The 24,575-nt window shown below is 66.6% G+C and overlaps 3 protein-coding genes across 5 annotated transcripts; 1 reads left to right on the forward strand and 2 right to left on the reverse strand.

The window, feature by feature from the left end:
• Positions 1 to 261: 261 nt before the first annotated feature.
• Positions 262 to 2,891, forward strand: EMC4 (ER membrane protein complex subunit 4). The gene is made up of 6 exons (XM_067565218.1): positions 262 to 340; positions 548 to 633; positions 1,029 to 1,143; positions 1,369 to 1,522; positions 2,022 to 2,182; positions 2,263 to 2,891. Exons 2-6 carry the CDS (start codon positions 554 to 556, stop codon positions 2,296 to 2,298), a joined length of 546 nt encoding a protein of 181 aa, XP_067421319.1. The 5' UTR covers positions 262 to 340; positions 548 to 553; the 3' UTR covers positions 2,299 to 2,891.
• On the reverse strand, positions 2,605 to 21,290 carry SLC12A6 (solute carrier family 12 member 6). 3 transcript variants are annotated; one of them, XM_067565010.1, is made up of 26 exons: positions 21,187 to 21,290; positions 18,998 to 20,076; positions 12,809 to 12,853; positions 11,564 to 11,652; positions 11,291 to 11,422; positions 10,716 to 10,862; positions 10,403 to 10,457; positions 10,137 to 10,267; positions 9,813 to 10,054; positions 9,317 to 9,531; positions 8,610 to 8,768; positions 8,421 to 8,519; positions 8,230 to 8,287; positions 7,820 to 7,994; positions 7,324 to 7,442; positions 7,093 to 7,191; positions 6,855 to 6,974; positions 6,498 to 6,602; positions 6,253 to 6,421; positions 5,717 to 5,912; positions 5,437 to 5,606; positions 5,201 to 5,332; positions 4,525 to 4,632; positions 4,265 to 4,449; positions 3,300 to 3,433; positions 2,605 to 3,219 (listed from the first exon to the last, which is right to left on the reverse strand). In XM_067565010.1, exons 2-26 carry the CDS (start codon positions 19,239 to 19,241, stop codon positions 3,128 to 3,130), a joined length of 3,420 nt encoding a protein of 1,139 aa, XP_067421111.1. In that variant the 5' UTR covers positions 19,242 to 20,076; positions 21,187 to 21,290; the 3' UTR covers positions 2,605 to 3,127. The 3 variants fall into 3 exon arrangements, with proteins under 3 accessions (XP_067421111.1, XP_067421027.1, XP_067421195.1); XM_067564926.1 differs by having other exon boundaries at positions 4,265 to 4,632; XM_067565094.1 differs by lacking the exons at positions 18,998 to 20,076; positions 21,187 to 21,290 and adding an exon at positions 15,172 to 15,260 and having other exon boundaries at positions 4,265 to 4,632.
• Positions 21,291 to 22,588: 1,298 nt separating this feature from the next.
• On the reverse strand, positions 22,589 to 23,541 carry NOP10 (NOP10 ribonucleoprotein). Its single transcript, XM_067564633.1, has 2 exons — positions 23,385 to 23,541; positions 22,589 to 22,869 (listed from the first exon to the last, which is right to left on the reverse strand). Exons 1-2 carry the CDS (start codon positions 23,436 to 23,438, stop codon positions 22,729 to 22,731), a joined length of 195 nt encoding a protein of 64 aa, XP_067420734.1. The 5' UTR covers positions 23,439 to 23,541; the 3' UTR covers positions 22,589 to 22,728.
• Positions 23,542 to 24,575: the final 1,034 nt, after the last annotated feature.

The following is a 24,575-nucleotide window of genomic DNA, read 5'->3' on the forward strand; positions in this document are numbered from 1 at the left end:
TTACCCCAGCCTGCCCTTCAAACCCCCCAGTATTCCCCAACCTCCCCTTTAATTCCCCCAGCCTCCCCTTTAAACCCCCCAGTATTCCCCTTTAATTCCCCAACCTCCCCTTTAATCCCCCCACTATGCCCCTTTAAGGCCGTTGGCTGGGGGCGGGGCGGCTCCAGACTCCTCCGCTCCGCTCCCGGCCCCGCCCCTCGGGGGTGGAGCAGCCTCTGCTCCCCCTCCACCCGCGGCAGGAAGTGACGCCCCACACCGGGGCGGAAGTCGCTGCCTTTCACCGGAAGTTGGTTGGTTTGTTTCTAGGCGCGGCGTGAGGCTGGCTGGGAGCGTCCGCGGGGTGAGCGGGGCCGGACGCCTGGGTCCCCCGGTGGAGGGCGGGGCCGGACGCCTGGGTCCCCCGGTGCGGTGGGGGCGGGGCCGGACGCCTGGGTCCCCTGCTCGCTCGTGTGGGGGCGGAGCCGGACGCCTGGGTCCCCAGGTGGGATGGTGGGGGCGGGGCCGGACACCTGGGTCCCCCGCTCCATCCCTGCCTCTCTCCGCGCAGGCGGCGATGGGGACCCCGCTGGTGGCCAGTCGGGGCCGGCGCTTCAAGTGGGCGATCGAGCTTGGCGGCCCGGCCGGCGGGGGCAGGTGAGCGGCGGGGAGTGGGGCCGAGGGGGGGGACCCCGATCTCCGAGCACCCCCGGGACCCGGGCTCGGACCCCCACGTCCGGCCAGAGGCTGCCCAGCAAACATCACCCCGGCGAGCCGCCCGGTGCAGCGTTATGTGCGGCTGTTCCCATCTGCCCCACCCCAGAGCTGGGCGCAGTCTCAGCACCGTGCGAGCTGCCCTGTGCGGTGTTATGTGCGGCTGTTCCCATCTGCCCCACTCCAGAGCTGGGCGCAGTCTCAGCACCGTGCGAGCTGCCCCTGTGCAGTGTTATGTGTGGCCGTTCCCCAGCTGCCCCACCCCAGAGCTGGGCACATTCCTCCGGCTGTGCAAAGCCCCCGCCTGCCCCCCTCCCTCTCCCTTTCTCTCCCCCCAGGGGCCGCAGCGAGCGGGGCAGTGGCCAGGGCGAGTCCCTCTATCCCGTGGGCTACTCGGACAAGCAGGTCCCTGATGCCAGCGTCCAGGAGACCGACCGAATCCTGGTGGAGAAGGTGCCATGGAGGAGGGGAGCGCCCGGACTCCTGGGTTCTGCTTGCAGGGGGCCTGGCTGATCTCTGGGGGCTGGGGAGGGAGCAGGACGCCTGGGTTCCTTGGCAGGGTGGGCTGGGCAGGCGGGGCTCGCTGGGGGCCGGACGCCTGGGTTCTGTGTGTGTGTGTGGGGGGGTGATGTGGGGCAGGGCGACCCCCCCTGATGCCGTGTCTTCCTCCCCCGCCAGCGCTGCTGGGACGTGGCGCTGGGGCCGCTGAAGCAGATCCCCATGAACCTCTTCATCATGTACATGGCCGGGAACACCATCTCCATCTTCCCTGCCATGATGGTCTGCATGATGGCCTGGCGCCCCCTGCAGGCCCTCATGGCCATCTCTGCCAGTGAGTACTGCCCCCTGGCTCCCCCGCCCGCCCCACAGCGCCCCCACCCACCCGCCCCATGGCTCACAGTGCTCCCTGTAGGCCCTCATGGCCATCTCCGCCAGTGAGTACTGTCCCATCGTGCGCCCCATGGCTCCACAGTGCCCCCTGCAGGCCATCATGGCCATCTCCACCAGGGAGTACCTGCCCCACGGCGCCCCCGGCCCGCCTTTCCCGTGGCTCCCAGTGCCCCACAGCTCCTGGCAACCCCCCAGCCCATGGCTCGCTGTGCCCCCTGTAGGCCCTTATGGCCATCTCTGCCAGTGAGTACTGCCCCACAGCTCCCCCTGCCCACCCCACGGCTCCCAACGCCCCCTGCAGGCCCTCATGGCCATCTCCGCCAGGGAGCAGCCCCCTCGCGTGGCTCCCCCTGCAGCTGAGGGGGGCTGTCAAAGCAGCTCTTCTCCCCCCACCCCTCCCTGCCCCCCACATCTGACTCTGCCCCCCTCCCGCTCCCCAGCCTTCAAGGTGCTGGAGAGCTCCAGCCAGAAGCTGCTGCAGGGGCTGGTATACCTGGTGGGCAACCTGCTGGGGCTGGCGCTGGCTGTCTACAAGTGCCAGTCCATGGGGCTGCTGCCCACCCACGCCTCCGACTGGCTGGCCTTCATCGAGCCCCCCGAGGTGAGTGGGGGCTGGGGGGGGCAGGAGGTGGGTTCGGAGCCGGGGGGCAGGCACTGATCCCCTCTCTCCTCTCCTTGCAGCGGATGGAGTACACGGGCGGGGGGCTGCTGCTGTGACCCATGGAGTCCCACCCCCCCTGCAACAACCCAGATCCACCGACCCTCCTGCTGGGCTTCCTGCCCCCCATTCTTCCCCTTGTGGGGGGCAGAGGTGGCAGTTGCCCCCCAAGCACAGACCGGATCCCCCCCCCAAGCACACACAGGGGGGTTGCTGCCCCCCCCAGAGCCACACTCCTATATAAAATTTTATTCTTTACACAGTCCCGGTACAGAGCAAAAAAAACAAACACCCCCCCCCCCCGCCCACTGTAAACGGGGGCATGACCCCCAATAAATTACCCCCCACCCCACAAGCAGCAGCTGCTGGGCCCTGCCTGCCAAAGCTGCCTGGGAGGGGGGCGGGGGAGACGATTTGTCGGTTTCAAGGCTGCCCTGGGGGATGGGGCCCCTGGAAACCACCCGTTCAGCTGGCCACAATGGGGGGGAGGGGACCCCTGGGGAGATTCCCTGCCCCCCAAGCCCAGACCAGCGAGGTAACACTGGGGGTATAACACTATAGGGCAGGAGAGACCCCCACTTCCTTGGCCCCCCTAGATCCAGCAGCGCGCCCCCTCTGGGGTGATCGTGAAATAAAAAGTGTAAGCCACATGTGTGATGAGTTGTGGTGTCTCGTTCTCAGGTGCCGTGGGGATCGGTGGCTGGGAGGGGCCCATCATGCCCCACCCCGCCAAGGGGGGAGAGGAAGGGACCCCAGGACTCCTGCCCCTCAACAGGGAAAGGAGGCAATTTTGGCACGGGCCATCCTGCGGTGGGGGGCCTGGGGCGACCCCTCCCGTGTGGGTGGAATACCCCCCCGTGGGGGGGTCATGATGCTTGGGGGGGGGCTCTAGGAGTAGATGGTGATGACCTCACTGCCGCCCCCCCGGACCAGCAGCACCCGCTCCAGCCCCTCGGTCAGCACCTCCAGGAATTCCATATCTGGGGGGGGCGAGTCAAGGAGACAGACAGAGGGACAGACGGATGACCTCCCCCTCCCCCACCAGCCCCCCCAAGGATACAGTTCTCGTCGCCCGCCGGGTTGCGGGGGGGCCCCGGCATGTTGAGCAGGACCAGCCGGGCCTCGTGCGAGCGGGTCACGATCACCTCGTTCAGCTTCACGGCCGTGTGCATGCGGCGCACGTTGGACTGGTCCCTGCGTGGAGGGGGCACATGGGGGTGAATATCGCCCCACGGGATGGGGGGGGGGTCCCGACCTCAGGGGGGCAGATGGGGGTTGAGGGATGGTGGAGGGGCAGATCCCCTGGGGCTGATCAGGGCCGGGTCCCGGGGGAAGATCCCTGAGGGGCTGACGGGAGACGAGGGTTGCTTCCCAGGTGCAGACAGGGGGCACAGAGGGACGGGGGCAGAGGGGGCTGGTCCTGGGGGTGAGGGGGGCAGAGGGGGCTGGCCCCCATGGCTGACAGGAGGCAGACAGGTGCTGGTGGCAGGGGACTGACGGGGGCAGAGGGGCGCTGGTGGTGGGGGAGAGAGGGGGCCGGCCCTGGGGGCTGATGGGGCAAAAGGGGCTGGTCCTGGGGCCAGAGGGGGACCAGCCCTGCTGCCGGGGCAGACGGGAGCCGGTGGCAGAGGGTTGATGGGGGGGTAAAGGGAGCCAGTCCCGCTGATGTCGGGCAGACAGGTACTGGTGGTGGGGAGCTGAGGGGGGGGGCAGAGGGGGCTGGTCCTGGGGACTGACGGGCGTTGGTGGCAGGGGGCTGACCAGAGGCAGACGGGTGCTGGTGGCGGGGGGAGGGAGGGGCAGAGGGGGCTGGTCCCGGGGCCTGACAGGGGTCAGAGGGGGCCAGTCCTGGGGGCTGACGGGGCTGGCCCCTGTGCTGACCAGAGGCAGACAGGTGCTGGTGGCAGGGGGCAGAGGGGGCCGCTCCCTGGGGCTGACGGGGGCAGACGGGGGAGGGTAGAAGGGGGCCAGTCCCGCTGACGGGGGGCAGAGGGGGCTGGTCCTGGGGGCTGGGCGGGGGCTCACGGCTTCATGCTGAGCAGGTCCTGCACGCCCTCGAGGGGCCGGAGCCGCTGGCCGCGGGCCGCCAGGTACTTGTCCTTGGTCCAGGTCATGTGGACCCGCTCCGGGGCCGTGTCCGTCTCGTCGTCCTCGTCCGAGCCGATGCTGGTCAGGCGCAGCGTGGAGTTCCGGTCCTTCACCAGCTGCGCCTGGGGGGGGCAGGGGGGTGAGCGGGGCAGGGGGGCTCCCCACAGCCCCTGCCCCCCGCCCGGCCCCCCGCTCACCTCCCGGTCCCGCTCCGTCTTGGACAGCCGCATGTGCCGCAGCATCTGGGAGCGCTGCTCCATCATCAGCGTCCGCTCGTAGGTGTAGGCCGAGATGTCGCTGTCGTGCTGCGGGGAGGGGGGGAAGGGGGGAGCTAAGACCCTCGCGGGGGAGAGAACCCAGGAGTCCTGGCGCCCCAGCTCTAACCACTAGACCCCGCCCTCCAGCCCACACGGAGGATAGAACCCAGGAGCCCAGGCACCCAGCTCTAACCACTAGCCCCCACTCCCCTCCCAGCGCCAGGGAGAGAACCCAGGAGTCCGGGCACCCAGCCCCCCTTCCTCCAGCTCTAACCCCTAGAGCCCCCCGAACCGAGGCAAGAACCCTGGCATCCTGGCACCCAGCCCCCAAACCAATAGACCCCACCCTCCAGCCCACAAGGAGGATAAAACCCAGGAGTCCGGGAACCCAGCCCCTCCCCCTCCCAGCTCTAACCACTAGACCCTGCTCCCCTCCCAGCGCCAGGGAGAGAACCCAGGTGTCCTGGCTCCCAACCCCCCAGCTCTAACCACTACACTGCCCCCCATATGGAGAGAACCCCAGTGTCCTGGCACCCGGTCCCCCCCCCCCCGGTCCCCAGCTCTAACCACTAGACCCCACTCCCCTCCCAGCGCCAGGAACAGAACCCCCCCTCACCATCTCCACCACCTCCACCTCGGCCTCGATGCGCAGGTGGTACAGGAAAGTGGCCAGGTCCTTCTTCATCTGGATGCTGTTGTCCTCCAGCTGGGCCACCGTGAAGATGCGGATGCTGCATTTCCGCCACACCTGGGGGGGGGGGGACGACGGACACGAGCCGGGGGGGCGGGATCAGCACCCCCAGGATGAGCCGCACCCCCGATCTCCCCCCTCACCGACCTCCCGCCCGGTACCTTGTGCTGGCGGAGCAGGAAGGGCAGCAGCATCAGCATCCCGCCGTCGTGCACGATCCACCAGACGTCGATGTGGCCCTCGGCGAAGGGCTCGCTGTTGCCCGGGTAGAAAGCCACGTTCTTGGCCACCAGCAGGGCCAGCCGGGCGGCCGTGGTGACCCGCACGGTGCCTGCGGGGGGGGGAGGAGACGGGGGTCAGAGGGCACCGGCGGGGCAGGGGGCTCGCCCGGCGCGGAGATGCAGCCAGCTCTGGGGAGGAGCAGCGGGGGGACAGCCGTACCGATGAAGGTCTTCCAGGCGCGGGCGTCCTCGCTCTGCCGCCAGGCGTTGGGCCAGCCCATCACCACGGTGTTGTGCCGCATGCCGCCCAGGCCGCTGGCCTGGATCAGGTGGGAGATGCCCTCCCGCACCTTGCCCGCCACCACCAGCTGGCAGAAGCCCTTCACCCGCTCGGTCTCCATCAGGTGCTTGATGGTCTGCAAGAGAGGCGGGGGGGGGGCAGGAGCTGGGGGGGCGCCGTGCTGCACAGGGCAGGGGGCTGGAGGGGCAGGGCTGGGGGATGCTGTGCTGCATGGGGGGGGGGGGGAATCATGCCACGTGGGGCAGGGCCATGGGCCGCTGTGGCACACAGCGGGGGGCTGGAGGGGCAGGGCCGGGGGCGCCGTGCCACATGGGGCTGGGCTGCGGGGGGCAGAGCTGTGTGGGCTGGGCCTGGGGGGCGTCGTGCAGCACGGGGCAGGGCCAGAGAGCCGGGGGGCTGGGCAGGGGGGGCTGGGGAGAGCAGGACTGGGGGGCTGGGCTGGGGGGGGGGCTGACCTGCTCGGCCGCCAGCGCCTCGGCGTAGCTCTCCAGGAAGTTGCCCGCCATGGCGGTGCCCACGATGGTCAGGCCCTTGCCCGCCTTGAGCTGGGAGGCGAAGGTGAGCAGCCGTGGGTGCTTGACGTGCAGGTCCTCGTCCAGCTTCAGCAGCACCAGCAGCTGGGGCCTGCGGGGAGCGAGGGCTCAGGCGGGGCCGCCCCACGGCTGGGGGGGTTGGGGGAACCGGGGGGGGGGGGTCTTACCGCCAGTTCTTGGTGTGGGGGGGCCCCTCCTCCAGGCGCAGCAGGGCGAAGCGGGCCGCGCTGAGCGACAGGCCCCGGATGCCGTCGCCCCATTCCTTCTCCGCCCTGCGGGGGGGGAGATGGGGAAACTGAGGCAGGGGACGGGGCAGGGAGCTGGCCAAGTTCAGACTGGGGAGAACCCAGGCGTCCTGCCTCCCAGCTCCCCCCACCCCCTTGTCTAACCACTAGGCCCCACTCCCCTCCCAGAGCTGGGGACAGAACCCAGGAGTCCCGGCACCCCCCCCCCTCCAGTTCGAAGCCGTCCAGCAGGGCGGGAGATGGGGAAACTGAGGCAGGGGAACCCAGGAGGCCACGCACCCTTGGTACTCAATGTACTTGTAGATCATGCCGGCGATCACCATGGCGACGATGGCGTAGTACCAGGAGGACACGAACATGAGGGCCAAGCAGATGCTCATGCCCATGAAGGAGAGCGCCCTGCGGGGAGAGAGAGAATCCAGGAGTCCAGGCCCCCATTCCAGGCTGGGAGCAGAACCCAGGCGTCCGGGCTCCCTGGGCCGGGAGGGGCAGAACCCAGGCGTCCGGGCCCCCTTACCAGTGGTAGTAGCGGAAGCGGGGTCTCCAGTTGGGGGTGCGCAGCAGGGTCTGCAAGGCGCAGGCCAGGTTGACGAAGAGGTAACACATCAGGAAGAACCTACGGACCGGACAGACGACAGACGGTGGGGTGGGGGCTGGCACCTCCGGGGGGGACAGATGCTCCCTGCCCCACTGGGGGGGATCTGCTCCCCCCACTCCAGCCCCCCCGGCAGACCCTTGTCGACCTTACATAGACAGGATGGGGGCCACCAAGTCCAGCGAGGCGATGAGGATGCCCAGCTCGGCGATGCCCGCTGTCAGGAGCAGGGCCCACGTCGGCTCACCGTTGGCTTTGCTGTGGCCGAAAACCTGGGGGGCAGTGCACAGGAAACCTGCTTTAGGTGGGCCTGAATGCGGCCAGCTCTGGGGTGGGCCAGAGGGGAAACAGCCACACATAACACGGCACAGGTATGGCTCGCTCAGGGCTAAGATGCAGCCAGCTCTGGGGAGGGGCAGCTGGGTGACAGCGACATATAAGACACACAGGGATGGCTCGCCCAGCACTGAGTTGCAGCCAGCTCTGGAGAAGGCCAGCTGGGTGACAGCCACATATAACACTGCACAGGGATGGCTCACCTAGTGCTGAGATGCGGCCAGCTCTGGGGAGGAGCAGCTGGGGGACAGCCATACATAATGCACATGGATGCCGGGCCGCTAGGGAGCGCGGAAGGGGGGCACGTGCTTACCCGCAGGAAGGGGATGATGTTGTCCTTGGCGATGGCCTGCAGCAGCCGGGGGGCGCCGGTGAGGCTCTGCAGCCCAGCCCCACACGTGGAGAAGAAGGAGCCGATGACGATGACCCACGGCGAGGGCCAGGATAGCGTCCCCACCACCAGGTTCCCCTTCACGGCGTCGCCGAACCTGCCAGCCGGGGCGGGACCATGAGCCAGGGCGCCGGGCCAGCGTGGGGGGCAGCTGACAAGCAGTGGGGCGCTATGGGGATGCTGGTGGGGCAGGGGGGGAATCCAAGCAGGGGGACGACACACTGGAGAGGTGCTATGGGGGGGTAGAAAGGGGGATGTGGGGACACCGATGCCGAGGTGTTCTGGGGGGATGGGCAGGCGCCGTGGGGCAGGGCCCCCCTTCCCATACTCACTTGTCCCGCAGCAAGACCCCTTCGACGCAGGCCCCGAAGAGAACCACGTTGCTGAGATCTGCGGTGGTGCCGAGTTAAGGGGGGACGTGGGCCCCTGGGGGCGCTCAGAGATCCCCCCACCCTCGCCCCACATCTCCCCCCAGCCCTGCCACACCCCGCCCCCCCGGTGCTCCCCACGCCGGGCAGGATACAGACGAAGGAGGTGGTGAGGATGGCCAGGATGGTGCCGACGGGGATGGATTTCTGGGCGTCCTTCAGGTCCCCGGAGCGGTTCGAGCCAGCCATGATGCCTGCGGAGACGGGGCAGGGAGGTGAGCGCTGCCCCCCCGTCCCGGACGCCTGGGTCCCGCCCTCTGCCCCCTGTGCCCCACGGCTCTCACCAGTGACGGAGGGGAAGAAGATGCCCACCAGCAGGGTGAAGGAGGTGGTGATGTCGGCCAGCACATACTCCTGGCTCGCGGCCCCCGGCACGTCGACGGAGCGGGCCGAGGGCTTCTCGATGATCTCCCCCTTCTGCAGGTAGCTGCCCCACAGGTTCTCTGCCGGGAAAAGAGGGGCTGGGCTGGCGGGGCTATAGGGCAAAGCCACGGGGGGGGGTGCTGGGTCGCCCCGCCCCAGAGCTGCCAGGGTCTTTGGGGTCCTGCAAGCCAGGGACTCGAGGGGATCGTGGGAATGGACGCCTCCTCCCTCAGCCGGGATTCTGGGAGCGCCCTGCCCCGCCGTCCCGGACGCCTGGGTCCCATTCCCACCCCCCGGGGGCTGGGAGCTACAGCATTGCCTAGGGTCCTCGTCCCGGACGCCTGGGCCTCAATTTCACCCCCCACCCCCAGGGCTGGGAGCTGCAGCTCTGCCTAGGGTCCTCCTCCCGGACGCCTGGGTCCCAATCTCACCCTCCCCCCCACCAGGGCTGGGAGCTGCAGCTCTGCCTAGGGTCTTCATCCCGGACGCCTGGGTCCCATTCCCACCCCCCGGGTGCTGCCAGCCGCAGCGCCCGTGTTTGAGCTCCTGGAGCGTCTCAGGGGTCCCGGGGCGCCCCCAACAGGCAGCGCCAGTGCCCAAGCGACCGTGCCCCACCCCGGGCGCTCACCAGCGATGACCCCGCTGGCCAGGCCGGGGATGCCCGGCAGGGCGGTGACGGAGTTGTGGGCGAAGTACTCATCGCAGGTGGCGTTGAGCTGCCGGCTGGAGTTGCAGAAGAGGCCCCAGAGGCGGGTGGGCACCGTGACGTTGCCCTGTTCCTCCGTCTTGGCGCAGATGTCGATGTGGCGGCCAGACAGCGTGCGGTTCCCCAGCATGCAGACCCTGCCGGGCGGGGGGAGAGACGCTGAGATCGGCCCTGAGCGACCCCCATGGGCACGGAGCCCCCCACGGCTCCGAGATCGGCCCTGAGCAACCCCCACGGGCACAGAGCCCCCCACGGCTCCGAGATCGGCCCCGAGCGACCCCTGGGGGTGCAGAACCCTCCATGGTGCCCCTCTGCCACCGTGAATGACTCCTGGAAGCAGAGCCCCCCCACAGCGCCCCCTGCCAAGATCAGCCCTCAGTGCCCTGCACAAAGCCCCCAGACCCCCCCAGGCACCCACGGGAAGTGGGGCGGGGCGAAGGACGACTTGATGGCCCCGGCGTAGATGGCCAGGATGGAGACGATGACGCAGGCGAGGAAGAGCGAGGCGAACTTGTTGACGTAGCGGACGCCGACGAAGACCACCAGCACCATGAGGAGGAGGAAGGCCGAGCCGTAGACCCGCATGTTGTTCAACATGGCCGCCGACTCCTTCAGCGGGTCGGCGCTGCGGAATATCGCCGCCTCGGGGGCGATGTACATCTGGGGGGGCGGAGACGGAGGTTAGGGGGCGGGGAACGGGACACAGACCCCCCGGCCCTCCCCAGGGGGGCAGCGCTCTCACCAGGAAGATCTCGATGGCCCCCAGAATGTACATGGAGGCGGCGAAGGTGGTGCCCAGGTAGAAGCAGAGCCCCACGGCGCCGCCAAATTCAGGGCCCAGCGCCCGGGAGATCATGAAGTAGGAACCACCGGCTGGGGAGAGAGGACAGAGGCCGTCAGGGAGCGACGAGGAGCCGGGGGCGCTTCCCATCCGCAGGCTTCAGGGCAGGCTCCCGAGACAGGGGTCAGGAAGGAAGGAAGAAGCGAGGCCGGGCCTGGCCCACTCACCCGGCACGACCCCGTTGGTGGCGATGGCGCTCATGGAGATGGCGGTGAGCAGCGTCTGCGGAGGAGGGAAAAAGGGGGGCGCGTCAGAGGGGCGGCGCCGAAGCGCGTCAAAGGCAGGCGCCTCCAGGGACTCAGGCTTCGGGACAGGAAGTGGCGGAGGCGGCTGGCGCCCGGGGCGGATACCCGGCGGGCGCGGGGAGGCAGCGTGGCATCGGCTGAGGTGGGGCAGGACGCCGGGGTTCCCGATCCATCAAGAGATGAACGCACGCAGGACAGCAACACCCCCAGCGCCCCGGGGGGGTCGGGCACTCACGCAGCAGCAGCAGATGAAGACGATGGCGAAGGCCTGCAGGATCCCGGCCGTGCCCACCACCCAGGTGAGGCGCAGGAAGAGGATCACCCCGAAGATGTTCTGCAGGCAGGGCAGGTAGACCCCCATGAAGGTGCCCATCTGGGGGGTCTGCAAAGAGAGAGACAGGGCAGGGGGAGCGGAGATGCTAAGGGGGCTGGAGTCCTGCCGGTGCCCGTCCGTCCCGCAGCCCCCCATTATCCCATCCATCGCCCCGCTCGGCCGGTGCCCCTCCGTCCCAGCCCCCCACTATGCTATCTACTGGTGCCCCTTCGTCCCGCCCCACAGCCCCCCACTGTCCCATCTGCTGCCCCACTAGGGCCCCTCTGTCCTGCCCCACTAGGGCCCCATTGTCCCACCCACTGGCGCCCCTCTGTCCCACCCCACAGCCCCCCGCTATCCCACGCACCTGCGCCCCTCCATCCCGCCCCGCAGCCCCCCGTCCCATCTGCCGCCCCACCAGTGCCCCTCTGTCCCGCCCCACAGCCCCTGCTATCCCACCCACCGGCGCCCCCCCGTCCCACCCCACAGCCCCTCACCTTGGTGGGCTTGGCCTTGCCCAGTGCCCCGTTCTCCGCCTCCTCGTGCTCCCGCGCCCCCTGCGTCAGGTTGGTGTAGTTGGCCATGCGGTTGAGCAGGGAGGACACCTTGGGCCGGGTGTCCATCTCCTCCTGCCGGACGACAGGGGGGTGATGTGGGGAGCTGCCCCGAACCCGTCACCCCGGGGGGAAGGGAACCGCCTCCCCGCTCTGCCCCAGGGCGAGCCCGCCCCTTCCTCCCCGCCCGCCGGGGGGCAGATCCGCCAGGGATACCTCGAAGAGCGCCAGGTTCTTGTCAAAATACTCGTCCCCATCCTCATAGCTGGTGTTGTTGAGATAGACGTCCTTCTTGCGCCCGGGGTCTGGGAGACAAGGGGGGAGGTTGGGGTGAGGTGCAGCGAGCTGGGGCGGTCTCAGCCCTGTCACAATAGGGGCCTGGACCCGCGTGCCAGGGCTCTCGGGGAGGCCCGGCCATTCGCTGCCCCCTCCTGGCGGGGTGACTGCGGCACCCGTTTACAAACAAACACCTCCCCGGCCCGGAAGGAAACTGAGGCACCGCGTCCAGAGTAAAACCCAGGAGACCTGACGCCCAGTGCCCCCCTCTTCTAATGACTAAATCCCACTCCCTTCCAGGAGCCCAGGAGTCCTGACGCTCAGCCCACCGCCCGCCCCCCTCGAACCACTAGGCCACACTCCCCTCCCAGAGCCAGGAGTCCTGGCGCCCCCTTCTCCCCCGTCTAACCACTAGGCCACACTCCCCTCCCAGAGCCGGGGAAAGAACCCAGGAGTCCTGGCGCCCGGCCCCTCCGGTGTGGGGTGAGTCAGAGCGGGATTCCTGGTGGGGCCAGACAAAGCCCCAATTATCGCCCTGCCCTGCCCAGCCCAAGGCCCCGGGGGCCGTGGAATCCCAGGCGGGCGCCCCAGCCGCCTCCGCAGGTTCAGCCGGTAGAATTGCCGCCCTCCCCATGCCCTGGGGGACAGGCTGCAGGGGGTTCCCTGCCTGCCGCTTGGCAGGCGGCTGGGGAAAAGCCCACAGCACCCTGCCCAAGAGTGCATCGGGGCCAGCTGGAGCACGCCCCCCCCACCCCCCGCCGGTCCCTGCAGCACCGCGGGGGGCAGCAGGGAGGTCACACTGCCCCAGGGGCCAGGTGTTTGCTCTGTCCCGGGCACAGGGGCAGCGGAGAACAAGGCGCTAATGCCTCAGCCCCACGGCCCCCACTCTGCGGGGGGTTCCCGGGTAGGGAAAGCCAACACGGCCCCACTTCGGCATGGCACTGGGGGGTCAATAGGGCGACCGGGAAGGGTCACGTCCTGGGCCTGGCGCGTCGGCCGCGCAAGGATCCAAGGACTGGAAAGTGGGGGGGGCCAGAAAGGATTCGTAGCAAGGGGGGGGATGAAAATGACCCTCTCCCTAGGGCAGTCCCTCATTCCCGCCCACAGGCAGCACGATCGGGCGGGCGCCCGGGGTGGCTCCGCCGGGCGGAGAGACGCGGGCGCGGCTCCCGGGCGATACCGTACCTAAGAGGTGACACTGTTCCCCTGTGATGGAGGTTTGACTCACGTCTGAAAAATCAAACAGAAGACGGGGGGGGGGGAAGGGAAAAAATGAATCACAAAAAGAAAAGAAACCCCAAAAAAACAAACAAACAAGGGAATGAAAAATAAAAACCAACCCCAAAAATAAAACCTCGGCCAAAAGAAATTTCCTCCCCCCGAAACATGGCAGCGACGGAGGGGAGCCGAGCGAAGATGCCGGGCGTTTGGAGCATGATTTCGAAAGCAAAGAGAAGCCGCAATAATGGAAAAAGAAAAATTATCCAGCCCGGTTCAGGATGGGGGGCCTTTTTTCCAGGGGCACCGGCTCCGATCCGGGAGCTTTCCTCTTCCGGGGGGTGCCTTGTGTCCCCTCCGGCTCGGGCGTTTCTCTGGCCATAATGCAAGGGCGATCTGTGCAGGAGGGGAGGGAGCGGGACCCCGAGACCCCCATCTCCCAGGATCAGCCCCCCTGATCTTTCCCCGGCCGGGCTGAGGGGAGCTGCGGTGGGGCAGGCGCCCCTCTGGGGCGCCGGAAAAAGGATTCAGCACGTGTGGCCGGGAGGGAAAGAGAGGGAGGTTTTGGCCCAAGGCGCCCCCACGGGCCGCGTCCGTCCCGCTGCCGTCTGGCCCAGATTGGGTGGCTTCGTCCCCCGGATAATTGGGACCCTGCCCTTTCCAGCCCCCCCAGAGAACAGATCTGGCCCTGCTCCCGTTCACACACAGATCCTGGGTCTGGAGCAGGGACCCCGGGAGGAAGGTGAGGTCACGCCCCGTGGCGCTGAGCCCCAAGCCCCCACTCAAGCTTTCTGCTGAGAAAAGGACCCAGGCATCCTGATTCCCAGCCCCCCACCACTATACCCCCTTCCCTTTCAGAGCTGGGAGCCGGGGCCCCTCCTGCTCTAACCACTAGACCCCGCCACTCTCCCGGGAGCAGGAAGGGAAGCCAGGAGTCCTGACTCCCAACCCGCCAGCCAAGCGGCTGCCCAGGCGGGGGCTATGCCCGGCCGTAGGCCGTCTCCTCCCCGGCCAGCAGGCTGGCAGCATGACGGGCCGGGATTAAATCCAACGAGCCAGGCTGCCGGACGCTCAGGCCCCCTTCATAACCCCCGAGGGCGGGATAGAACCCAGGAGTCCGGGCACCCGCTTCCGCTCTAACCATTAGCCCTCACTCCCGGAGCCGGGTGAGAACTCAGGAGTCCTGCTTAGGAGGCCTGATCCGGGAGGGCTTGAGTTTCCTGCCGGGGAAGGGGCGCCAAGCTGCCCCCCCCCCGCCCGGCATCCCCACACCCCCGCAGCGTGCACCCCTGTCCGGTCTGGTTATTCGTTACGAGGCAGTACCGCGGAGAGGGAAGGGTTAAGCACGCAGGGAAACACAGCACCTGGGGTGGCGCCAGAGGCAGCCACCTCTGGGGTAGAACGTAGCGGCCACACCGGCCTGGGGCAGGCAGGGAAGGAGGGTGGCCAATCACCCGGGCTTGGATTCTGCCTGGCCGCTGGGGTTTGAGTCTGAGCAAACGCAGCAGTCCACCCCCCCCTTAGCTGCCCCCCAGCGCCCCAGAAAGGCAGGAGCCCCTCGTGCCAGCCCCCCCGGGGGACAGTCGCCCCTCTGCCCAACCCGGACATGGCGCGACGGCACCGGGGGGAATCCCCACGGCCCCTTCTCTGCCAGGGGCTACAGGCCCGATCCGAAGCAACACAGAGGGGCTACTGAGATGGGGGGGGCACCCCCCCCCCCCCCCCCGGCGTTTTACACGGCTCTGGGGCCCGGAGCAGGAGCAGAACCGGCACAGAAATCGCACATCAAGGAAGAGCTGCCGACAGAACCCAGGAGTCCTGGCGCCCAGCCCCTTGCTGGAACCCCCTAGATGCCCCCCTCCCAGCGCTGAGAACTGAACCCAGGAGTCCTGGCGCCCGGCCCCTCGCTGGAACCCCCTAGGCCCCCCCCAGCGCTGAGAACTGAACCCAGGAGTCCTGGCGCCTGGCCCCTTGCTGGAACCCCCTAGGCCCCCCCTCCCAGCGCTGGGAACTGAACCCAGGAGTCCTGGCGCCCGGTCCCCGCTTCCCCCCCCACTCTAACCACTGGAGCGCACTTCCTTCCCCACTCAGTAGCGGAGCTGTGGTTGGAACGGGTTGGAAAGAGCCCAGGGGAGGCGGGAAGGAAAGCAGGGCACGCGGGGGGGGTGTGCCTGGATCGGGGGGGGGGGGCAACCAGGAGACGGGGGCTAATAAAGAGATACCCCCCCACACACCCACCCCGAGACAGAGGGGGCAGAGGAGGAGCAAGCCAAGAGCCAGGGGCAGGCGAAAGCGGATCAAAGGCAGGCTGTTTACACGACGGGGCTCACCTGCCAGCAGGGTCTCGCTGGGCAGCCAGATGTCAGCCCTGTCGGCCCCTGCTTCCACCCCGCCCTCCTCTTCCTCCTCCTCCACCTTGGTGACGGTGAAGTGAGGCATTTTCTGGACTAGTTTTCGCCCCCCCCCGCCCCCGCCACCCCAGCACCGGCCGGGAAGGGGACTGGATGCAAGTGCCAGGCGGATCAGGTGACGGGCAAGGCCCCAAGGGAAGAGGCGGGATGGTGCGTGGGGGGGACGACACGCCCTCCCCTGCTGTGTGTGTATTATTGGCGCTAAGAGGATTAACTACTCCACCTACACCACTTCCAGGAGAAGCGGAGCAGCAGGGGCTGCCATGCGGCCAGCTCTGGGGAACGGCCCCGTGGCCCCTGCCTGGGCCCGGGAAGAGAAGCAGGAGGGACCCAGAGCAGGTTCTTAGCCCCAGCTCCGGGAGGGCAGCGGGGGCTAGTGGTCGGAGCAGGAAAGGCGGCGCGGGGGCAAACTCCAGCGGCAGCCAGGCAGGAGCAGAGATTAGAGAAAAGGCCCTAAGCCGTTCAGGAGACGCCTCAACGTGGGAACGCCAGACCCACGCCCTGCTCCAGACCCACACCCCTGCCCCATGATGACCCCTCTGGAGGAAGCAGGGGGGAGCCCCCCTCCGCCCTGCATCCATTACCCTTGCAAACGGCTTTGAGCGGAGCAGGGAAAAGGGATTTGGGACACGGGGCTTGTCTCCACCGGAAAAATCAAGCCACCTTCGGTGAAGCGAGGATCACGTCCACACTGGGGGGGGGAACGCAGCCGTCCGGCGCTGGGCTCAATTTCACAGCCTACCAGCCGGAGGCCCGCCCCCCCCAGCTAGTCTCATGCCCCCTTCCTCCTCCCCCCCACAATCCCTCACCAGGAAGCGGGGTGCCCCAGCTGTGGGGCTCACATTGGGAGTGTCCCCCCCCCCGGACCACCCTCCTGGGGTTGACAGCCGCCGTAAGCAACGCAGCGTCCACACAGCTGCCCCATCACCGTAAGCGGAGGTGGAGTTATGACGTTGGGCCCCACTCCTGTTCCAGCCACGGCCCTCCTCCGCTGATCTCTGTGATGCCCTAGAGCGGAGGGAGGGGGGCTGAAATCAGATCATTACTGTGGGGCAGAAATGGAGTTACCCCTGGGGCGACTCGTCACAGAATCAGGGCCGGTTACGGGCCTCCGCCTCCCAATCTGGAGTCAAGCCCGGACTGAAACGGGGGGTGGGGCCGTTTAGACAGCTTCAGCTTCTCCAGAGTCAATCCAGAGTCACCCCCGGATGGCAGTGGAAAGGAAATTGCTATGAGATCTGACTCCATGCCGTCCACGACACAAAGAACACATGTCCATTTAGCTGGGAGGGACGAATCATGAGGCGGGGGAGTGGGGGAGAGGGCCCAGAGCCGGCTGTGTGCGTCTGGGGGGGGGGTGCACATCTGCGAGCTCTCCCAGTGCTTGGACGGTTTGAGGAACAGAGAACAGGTGTAGACAGAATGACACAGGGACTGAATGCGGGTGAGATAAACAAGGAAGGAGACGGCCACAGGCACTTGTGTCCATGGGTCATGCACGCCCTGCGCACGATCCTGCATGCCATGCGCACTGTCCTGCACGCCCTGCGCACCTGCCCGCGTGCACGCCCTGCGCACCTGCCCGCGTGCACGCCCTGCGCACCTGCCCGCGTGCACGCCCTGCGCACGGTCCTGCACGCCCTGCGCACCTGCCCGCGTGCACGCCCTGCACAGCTGCCCGCGTGCACGCTCTGCGCACAGGTCCTGCGCACCAGCCCGCGTGCACGCCCTGCGCACCAGCCCGCGTGCACGCCCTGCGCACGGTCCTGCACACCCTGCGCACCTGCCCGCGTGCACGCCCTGCGCACGGTCCTGCACGCCCTGCGCACGATCCTGCACGCTGTTAGGACAACGCCCTGCGCACCTGCCCGCCCTGCGCACCTGCCCTGCGCACCTGCCCGCGAGCCTCTGTTGAAAATCAAGTCGCCCCCCTCCCCCCCCCCCACGCCGGTCCAGCCGTGTCTTTGTGCAGGCCGTGAAAACCTGGGCGACACATCAGCTCATGCAGAAGCCCTTCTCTCCGCTCCCTCCCGCCCAAGGACAAAGGCGAGCCGGAAAGGCACAGCCAGCCTCTCCCGGGAGATAAACAGCCGAGGCGCCGGGGACACAGAGTCCCCGAGGCACTGGCTGTCTGATCGATCTGTCCGCCCACTGCAGGCCTCACACTCTCCAAATTCCCGCAGCGCCTGTTTTGCTGCCTCACTGGGGCCCCTTTGAGGAACACGGCAGCCTGGTGCCGTGTCTTTGAGGTTCCCGGGGTATTGAGCCCCCCAAGCGATCCCGCAGAGGGGACAGTCCTGGGTGGGCGGGGGAGGGGGTCCAGCGGAGAAGGCTCCGTGCACACGAGGATGCCAGCTAGCAAAGGACAGGGCCGGGTGACGACGCGGTGCACGACCGCACAGCACCCAGCAAAGACACCCGCGGCTCCCCGCCTGGCTGGGCAGGGAAAGGATACAGCTCCGAGCACATGGGCTAAGACCCGGACTTCGGTTTAGCAATGCTGACGCCTTTTGTCTGAGCAGGGCCTGGCGGGCGCCGGCTCCGACGGGGGACCGGCGAGCTCAGGGGGTGGGAAACGGGACGTTCCAGCCCTCGACTGACTCAGGGAGAACTGGAAATGGCTCAATAAGCATCACTTCTGAGTCAGAGCTGACCCAGGCACCCAGCCTGGCGCCGGGGCGGACTCACAACTGCACACTCATGGTCACTGCAAGGGACAGGACATGCACCCCGGTGTCACAGCAAACCTCAGCCCCAACGCCCACCCCGGCCGCCTTCAAATCTCTCCTTGCAATTTCAATCCAAAAGTTGTCCTTCACTTCCTGTCCTAAACTCTTGCTGCTATTCGAGCAGCAGCCACGCTCCACACCAGAGGCAGCTGCATCTCGGCCCCGAGCATCGCTATGCAGCTGCTTCACCCCACAGCTCGCTGCATCTCAGTGCTGGGGCGAGCAACTCCGGGGGGCACAGATCCTTCGAGGCCGACCCACGGCATTTTACGGGCCTGCACTACGTGATCGTTCACGGAGCTGGGAGGCTCCGAGAGGAGCCGTGACTGTGAATCAGCAGTGACCGAAGCCAGAGCGCCCAGTTCAAGGGCTTGCCTCTCAAGCGAGCCTGCATTAAAAAGGGAAATCAAGACGATTAAAGAGAAGTTCAGTTCTCCCGAGTCATTTCCCCTGAGCATTGCTCAGCAGTTTCCCGCACAGGAAAGAGACAGAAGGGGAACTGGGCTGAGAAGTTCACGCCGGGCGATGCCAACAGAAGTCAACGCAATCGCAAACCCCCTGTGGAAAAAAAACACGGCCCCAGCCAGCCATACCCAGCCGGGAACCGAGACACCTCGCCCCAAAGCCGGGAGCAAAGGGGAAGACCAAGGGAGTTAGGAGCCAAAGAACCAGCAAGGACGCTGCACCTGGCCGCCATAAATTCAGCCGACGCCCCTGCAGCCGCGAATGATGGCGGAGTCACCCGTCTCCGGGGTCCCGGGCCCCCGAAAGGGGTCTCCTTCCATCTCCGGCGCCCCCCGGGAGTGGCGGTTGAGCCTCTCCATTGCAAACCCAAGTTGGCCAACGGAGGGGTGCACTGCAAGTCGAACGGGCCTCCGAGCGTCTTCCTTCACTCCCAATGCACCCCGAAATCGCAGAGGAGATGCCCGGCGTCTCCTAGAGATGTCCGGCTCTATCGTCCACCTCCCAGCCCAACCCCGTAGAGCCCCTCGTACATATAAGCGGCCGCCCCCTACCTTCCGCCAGGTCATGGGGATTGGGCGTTTTGTCACTAGCCGGCTCACCCGCCCCGGTGGCCACCGAAGTGGTGACCCCGGAGAAATCGCTCAGGCCCTCGCTGCGGCTCGTCTCGGGGACGCTCTCCCGGGAGCTGAAGCGGACCCGGGAGCTGGAGCGGGAGCTGAGGTCCGGGCTGGTGTCGGAGAGGCCCGGGAGGTCGTCGATTTTCGTGGGGGTCACCATGAAGCGGACGGAAGCCATTTTGGCAAGGGAGGCTTGGCGGCGGTGCGTGCGACACGAGACAGCCGCTCGGCCGCTTCCAAATCTAATCGTCCGGAAACCACGACAAAGAAAAAGGGGAACGATCGTTTCGGAGGGTGACGAAACGAGCCGGGTAAGAGCAGACTCCACCGCCGAGCGGATGCATGTCGAGCGTGGCTCCTCCGCGGTCCCGGTGCGACGTGGTGATCACCAGCAGGTGATCAGGTGAGTTTGCCACGGCTGAAAGGGCAGCACGGGAGCAGACCCATGCTTTACCGTGCAAACGTTTTCCCCGCCGGCTGGTTTAGTCAAGAGCGGCCCCGGCACGGGGCTGTTTGCATGCCGGTGGTCCTCAGAGATGCACGCTGCAGGACATGCAAGGAGGAGAACGTCTCACAAGTCCCGGGGGCGAGACGTTGTCTGCAAATATCCTGCAGGGACGGCGGCTCAAGGAAGGGGTCTGTTGAGACAGTGCAAGGAGGCAAAAGAATTTCGCAAGGTCCTACGGCAAAACTAGGAATCCACGTGCAAAGAGGAGAATCACCCACTGGTTTCCAGCGCAACGTGCAAGGACAGCAGGTATCCTAAAGAGTCCTGGTGCAAATTTCCCACGTGATCCTGGGGCAACAAGATGATGCAGGAGCTCAAGGGTCCGGGTGCAGGATGGCAGCTATTTCACACAGTTCCGGTACGAAGAGGTGGAGAATCCACGTGCAAGGAGATGATAAGTGCACCGAGTCCTGGAGCAAGGGCATGTGCAACTATTCCTTGAGATCCTGGTAGAGTATTGCATGAGTATTCCTGTTGCAAATACGTCCAACTTTTCAACAGGGCCCTGCGGTGAGAAGATAACTATTAAATGTCAGTCTAGTGCAAGGACACACAATAGTGCAAGGGAACAGAGGATCTTGGGCCAGGTCACACAAACCTCTACAGGATCCTGGTGAAACACACATGAAGGCATGCAGTAATGCAAGGATAAGAAAATCCCACCTGAGGTCCTGGCACCAGGAAGTGTGAAGCCCCCACAGAGTCCTCATACAGTGGGGTATAATTCTGCAAGGGCATGCATATCACCAATGCGCCAATTGTGCAAGGGTGTGCAAAGCCAATGCAGGTGAGGGATGATGGTGCAAGACCCTCAGTGTGGTGGGGGGGGGTGATGGAGCGAGGGAGACACAAAATCCTAGCGTGGGGGACGTTTGTGCTCGATCCCCAAAGGGGAGGAATGATAGTGCAAGGAATGTGTAAGACCCTTGTGAATAAAATCACTGGTGCAAGGGCATGCATGAGCACGGTGAAGGAAACAATTGTGCAAGGGATGTGGGTCTGTCAAGTCACTACTGGAAGGGGTGTGCGAGAACCCCATGAGGGGAACCAATGGTGCAGAAGGCAGGCAAGATCCCTGTGAATTGGTGTGAGGGCATGCAAAAGTCCCGCGGGGAACCAACAGCACAACGGCACATGACACCCTTGTGAACAGGTCCTCAGTGTGGGGTGTGCGAAAGCCTGGAGAGGAAGCAATGGTGCAAGGGACGCATAAGCCACACACGGGGGAAGTGATGGTGTAAGGGGCAGGCGAGAGCCCCACGCACACGTCATTGGTGCGAGAAGCATGCAAGAGCCCTGCGAGGGGGCAATGGTGCAACGGGCGTGCGAGCTACGTATGGGGGGGAACTAATGGTGCAAGGGGCGCACGAGAGCCCCATGGTGGTGCAAGGGCAGGAGGGGCGTGCAAGCGCCCAGTCAGTGGTGCAAGGGGTGTGCAAGCCCCCCCCCCGTGGGCGGAGCGATGGTATGAGGAGGCGGAGGGCCCCCCCCCACTTGCTGGGGGGGTTCACACTGCGCGTGCGCAGCAGCCCACTGTGCCGCGCCGCGGCGCCCCCCACAAAAGCGCGGGAAAATAAAGCCCCCCGGCGGCGGTTGGGGACCGTTAGTTGTTTACCTCGAGCGCGCGCCGGTGGCTGCTCCCCAACGTTCCACAGGGTCCGCGCGCGCGCGCCGGGACTGCGGCTCCGTCCGCTGCCGCTCGCTCTACCTCGGCTCAGCTGCCGGCTTCGGGAGAGGGAAGGAGGTGGTTCGGAGGAAGCGCGCTCGCGCTCGCCCCCGCCTCCTTTTTGCGCATGCGCAGACCGGGATGACTAGGGCTGTTGCCGGGCTTCTCTGCCGTTCTTTATGGGCGGGGTCAGAGGCCATGAATGGGAAGGGAGGGAATACCGCAGCGCGGGGGCTGCTGGGAGTTGTAGTTTTCTGAAGGGAAGGGGGGCTGGGGCACTTGCAAATGTGGAAGGGGCAAATGTGGGGGCGGGTCATGGGGGGGTTCAGGGTGCATGGGGGAGGGGCATTGGGGGCAGGGTTGGTAGGGTGAGGGGCACATGTGGGGTAGGGGCATTTGGGGGGTCAGAGTTTGTAGGGGGAGGGGCACATGTGGGGGAGGGGTATTTGGGGTGAGGGTGCACGGGGGGATTTGGGGTGGGGCACAGGGTGCAAAGGTGGGGACAGGCATTTGGGGCGAGGGGCTTTTGGGGTCAGGGTGTGTAGGGGCGGGGCAAATGTGGGGGAGGGGCACTCAGGAGGAAGAAAGTCATGTGGAACAAACCAGGGTGTTTGGGTGGTGAGGGCATAAAGGGGGCAACTGGGGGGCAGGAGTCATTTGGGTGACAGAGCAGGGGAGGGGCATTTTGGGGGGCACTGGTAGTCTCTGGGGGGAAAAGGAGGGGGCCACCCCATCTCCCTGCCACCCCCCCCAACCCCATAATCTCCCTGACTGCATCCCACCCCATGGGTGGGAGGCCTCGCCAGCGCTGGCCGCCCTCAAGGCCTGGCCGGGGGGCACAGTGCAGATTCCCTCCCCACCCACAGTCCCTACTCTTGCCCCCCCGCCAAGCTCTGGGGCCAGGCTGCTGCCCCCTTTCTCCTCCGCCTCCCACCCCAGCACTAACCAAGGCCCCTCTGCTCCATGCCATCCAACCCGCTGCCAGCCCCCCAAGGGGTGCCTGGGATTAACCCTCTCCGCCTTAAAGCACCCAGGTCCCAGAGGCTGTTCCCATCACCCCCCTGTCTGCCACATTCCCCCCACATCCGCCCCACTGTGCTGCCCCACAGCCCAGCCCCATAACCCCTAACTCTGGGCCGCCTGGCTCTCTCCACTCCTCCAGGCTGAGATCGGCGACCGTCCCGAATCCCCGCTCGCCCGGGAGCAGCCCTTGGCCGGAGAAGGGCCCCGCTGCACGGCAGCCCAGACGCCCCCCGCCCCGTGACAGCGGCCGGCCGGTGGCACCACCAGGCAGGCAGGTTTGCTGCCATTTGGGGGCGTTTCCCCAGCCCCGAAGGATCAAGGCCAGACACCGTGGGGCGGAGAAGGTTTATTTGGGGTCGGCGCCAGGTGGATCTTCGCCCCCGCCAGGATGGGGGACAGTGGGCGGGAGCCCCCAGGCCAGCTGCGGGGAGGGGAGCGCCCCCAGCGGGCCGAGCCGCAGCTCTGGGCTCACAGGACGGCCCGCGGGCGCTGGGTCATGAGGATCCCGAAGCGCTTCTTGATGGCGAGGCGGTGGCGGGAATACTTGTCGTCCGGTGAGAAGCGGGCGGGGTGCGCGGAGCAGGTCGGCTGGCCCCCGGGGTCCGTCTTCTGCCGGGGGGAAAAGAGGAGACGGGTTAGAGGGACCCAGGCCCAACCCGCCGCGGCCCCACACTGTCGGCCCACGGCCCCGGGCTCCCTTCACCCCCAGCCCTGCCAATGCCCCACACTCCCAACCCACAGCCCCCCACTAGCCCAGCCCTGGGCTCCCCCCACCCCCAGCCCTGCCAGTGCCCCACACTCCTGACCCACAGCCCCCCCATGGCCCGGCCCTACCCTGGGCTCCCCCCACCCCCAGCTCTGCCAGTGCCCCACACTCCCAAGCCACAGCCCCCCACTAGCCAGCCCTGGGCTCCCCCCACCCTGCCAATGCCCCACACTCCTGACCCACAGCCCCCTGATGGCCCAGCCCTTGGCTCCCCCACTCCCGACCCACAGCCCGGGCTGCTGCACGATGCACGCTGCACTCCGGCTGAGAGTCGCTCTGGGGCCCCGGAGCTGGCCGGGGGAGGGGGACGCCCAGCTCTGCAATCCGGATTGCACGCGGGAGGGGGGGGGGGACTCACCTTGAGGGTGTAAACCCGCTCCCCCTCCGCGTTCAGGTAGAACTGCAGGAACATGCTGCTGCTGCTGCTGCTGCACCGGGCCACGCGCCTGCCGCCGCTGCGAGCGAGGAGCCCCGGCGAGTGGGGGAGGGAGGTCAGCCCCAGGGCACGCTGGGAGCTGTAGTGCAGCTCCTCGCAAGGCACGCCGGGAGTTGTAGTGCGCTCCTGCACGACCTGAGCGACGCAGGGACACCACCCCAGTGCACTCTGGGAGTTGTAGTACTCTCCAGCCCCAGTGAACTCTGGGTGTTGTAGTGCACTCCAGCATGACCTAAGAGGGACACAGGGACACTACACCAGTGCACTCTGGGAGTTGTAGTGCGCTTCAGCCCCAGTGCACTCTGGGAATTGTAGTGCAGTGCAGCCCCAGTGCATTCTGGGAGTTGTAGTGCACTCCAGCCCCAATGACCTAGGAAGGATGCAGGGAGGGTCTCTACCCCAGTGCTCTCTGGGAGTTGCAGTGCAGTCCAGCCCCAATGCACTCTGGGAGCCATTCTCTTTCTGCCCCCAAAACTTCATAGAGCGGTATTTGTTTGGCTAGCCCGATTCATTATGGGTGTTGTAGTTTCTTGGCCGGCTGGTACCCCAACACTCTGTGCCCCAGTGCACTTTGGCATAGGTCCTCTCTGGGCTTCCAGGTTGCCCATACAGCTCGTCCAGCCCCAGCTCCCCTTGCAAAATCTGCGGCCTCTCAACTGCCCCACTGCACCCTAGGAATTGGAGTCGCTCAGCTCCCCACAGCACCCTGGGACATGTAGTTTGGTAGCACCCAATGCTCCCTGGGGGTTGTAGTCTGTGACACCTAATTAATTCCTGGAGTTGTAGTCTCTCCCCTGTCCCAATGCAAGGGGAGAGTTGTCACTCCCTAATCTTGGTTGAATTAGGGGACTGGTCACACAGCACCTGTTTCCATGGGGGTCCCGCGGGGATCTGCTCTTCCCCCACCGCTATTTCATCTCTCCATGGGTGAAAAAACCCACAAAATTATCCCTGAGCCCATTTGCAGCTGACGCGCCGATGTGGGGAGAGGTAAATAACAAAGGCAGGGCGCTGATGACGCGTTTTCGTACGGGGTCCATGCCAACGGACCCATCTAGGACCAAAGTGTTGTGGCGACACGAACCACCCGGGGCGGGGTGACTCCATCCGGGG

Source organism: Emydura macquarii, unplaced genomic scaffold (genome assembly GCF_026122565.2).
Source record: "Emydura macquarii macquarii isolate MOO-44397 ecotype Brisbane River unplaced genomic scaffold, CSIRO-AGI_Emac_v2 contig_26, whole genome shotgun sequence".
NCBI classification, from domain to species: Eukaryota; Metazoa; Chordata; order Testudines; family Chelidae; genus Emydura; species Emydura macquarii.

Excerpts from the sequence above, each read along its gene's own strand:
- SLC12A6 (XM_067564926.1), bottom strand. The coding sequence starts at position 19,241 with ATGGCTTCCGTCCGCTTCATGGTGACCCCCACGAAAATCGACGACCTC. Across the intron at positions 6,975-7,092 it reads CGCTTCCGCTACTACCACTG|GGCGCTCTCCTTCATGGGCA; the intron begins GTAAGGGGGCCC and ends CTCTCCCCGCAG. Across the intron at positions 3,220-3,299 it reads CCCGGCGGGCGACGAGAACT|ATATGGAATTCCTGGAGGTG; the intron begins GTATCCTTGGGG and ends CGCCCCCCCCAG.
- NOP10 (XM_067564633.1), bottom strand. The coding sequence starts at position 23,438 with ATGTTCCTGCAGTTCTACCTGAACGCGGAGGGGGAGCGGGTTTACACC. Across the intron at positions 22,870-23,384 it reads AGCGGGTTTACACCCTCAAG|AAGACGGACCCCGGGGGCCA; the intron begins GTGAGTCCCCCC and ends TCCCCCCGGCAG.
- EMC4 (XM_067565218.1), top strand. The coding sequence starts at position 554 with ATGGGGACCCCGCTGGTGGCCAGTCGGGGCCGGCGCTTCAAGTGGGCG. Across the intron at positions 634-1,028 it reads GGCCCGGCCGGCGGGGGCAG|GGGCCGCAGCGAGCGGGGCA; the intron begins GTGAGCGGCGGG and ends CTCTCCCCCCAG. Across the intron at positions 1,523-2,021 it reads CCTCATGGCCATCTCTGCCA|CCTTCAAGGTGCTGGAGAGC; the intron begins GTGAGTACTGCC and ends CCCGCTCCCCAG.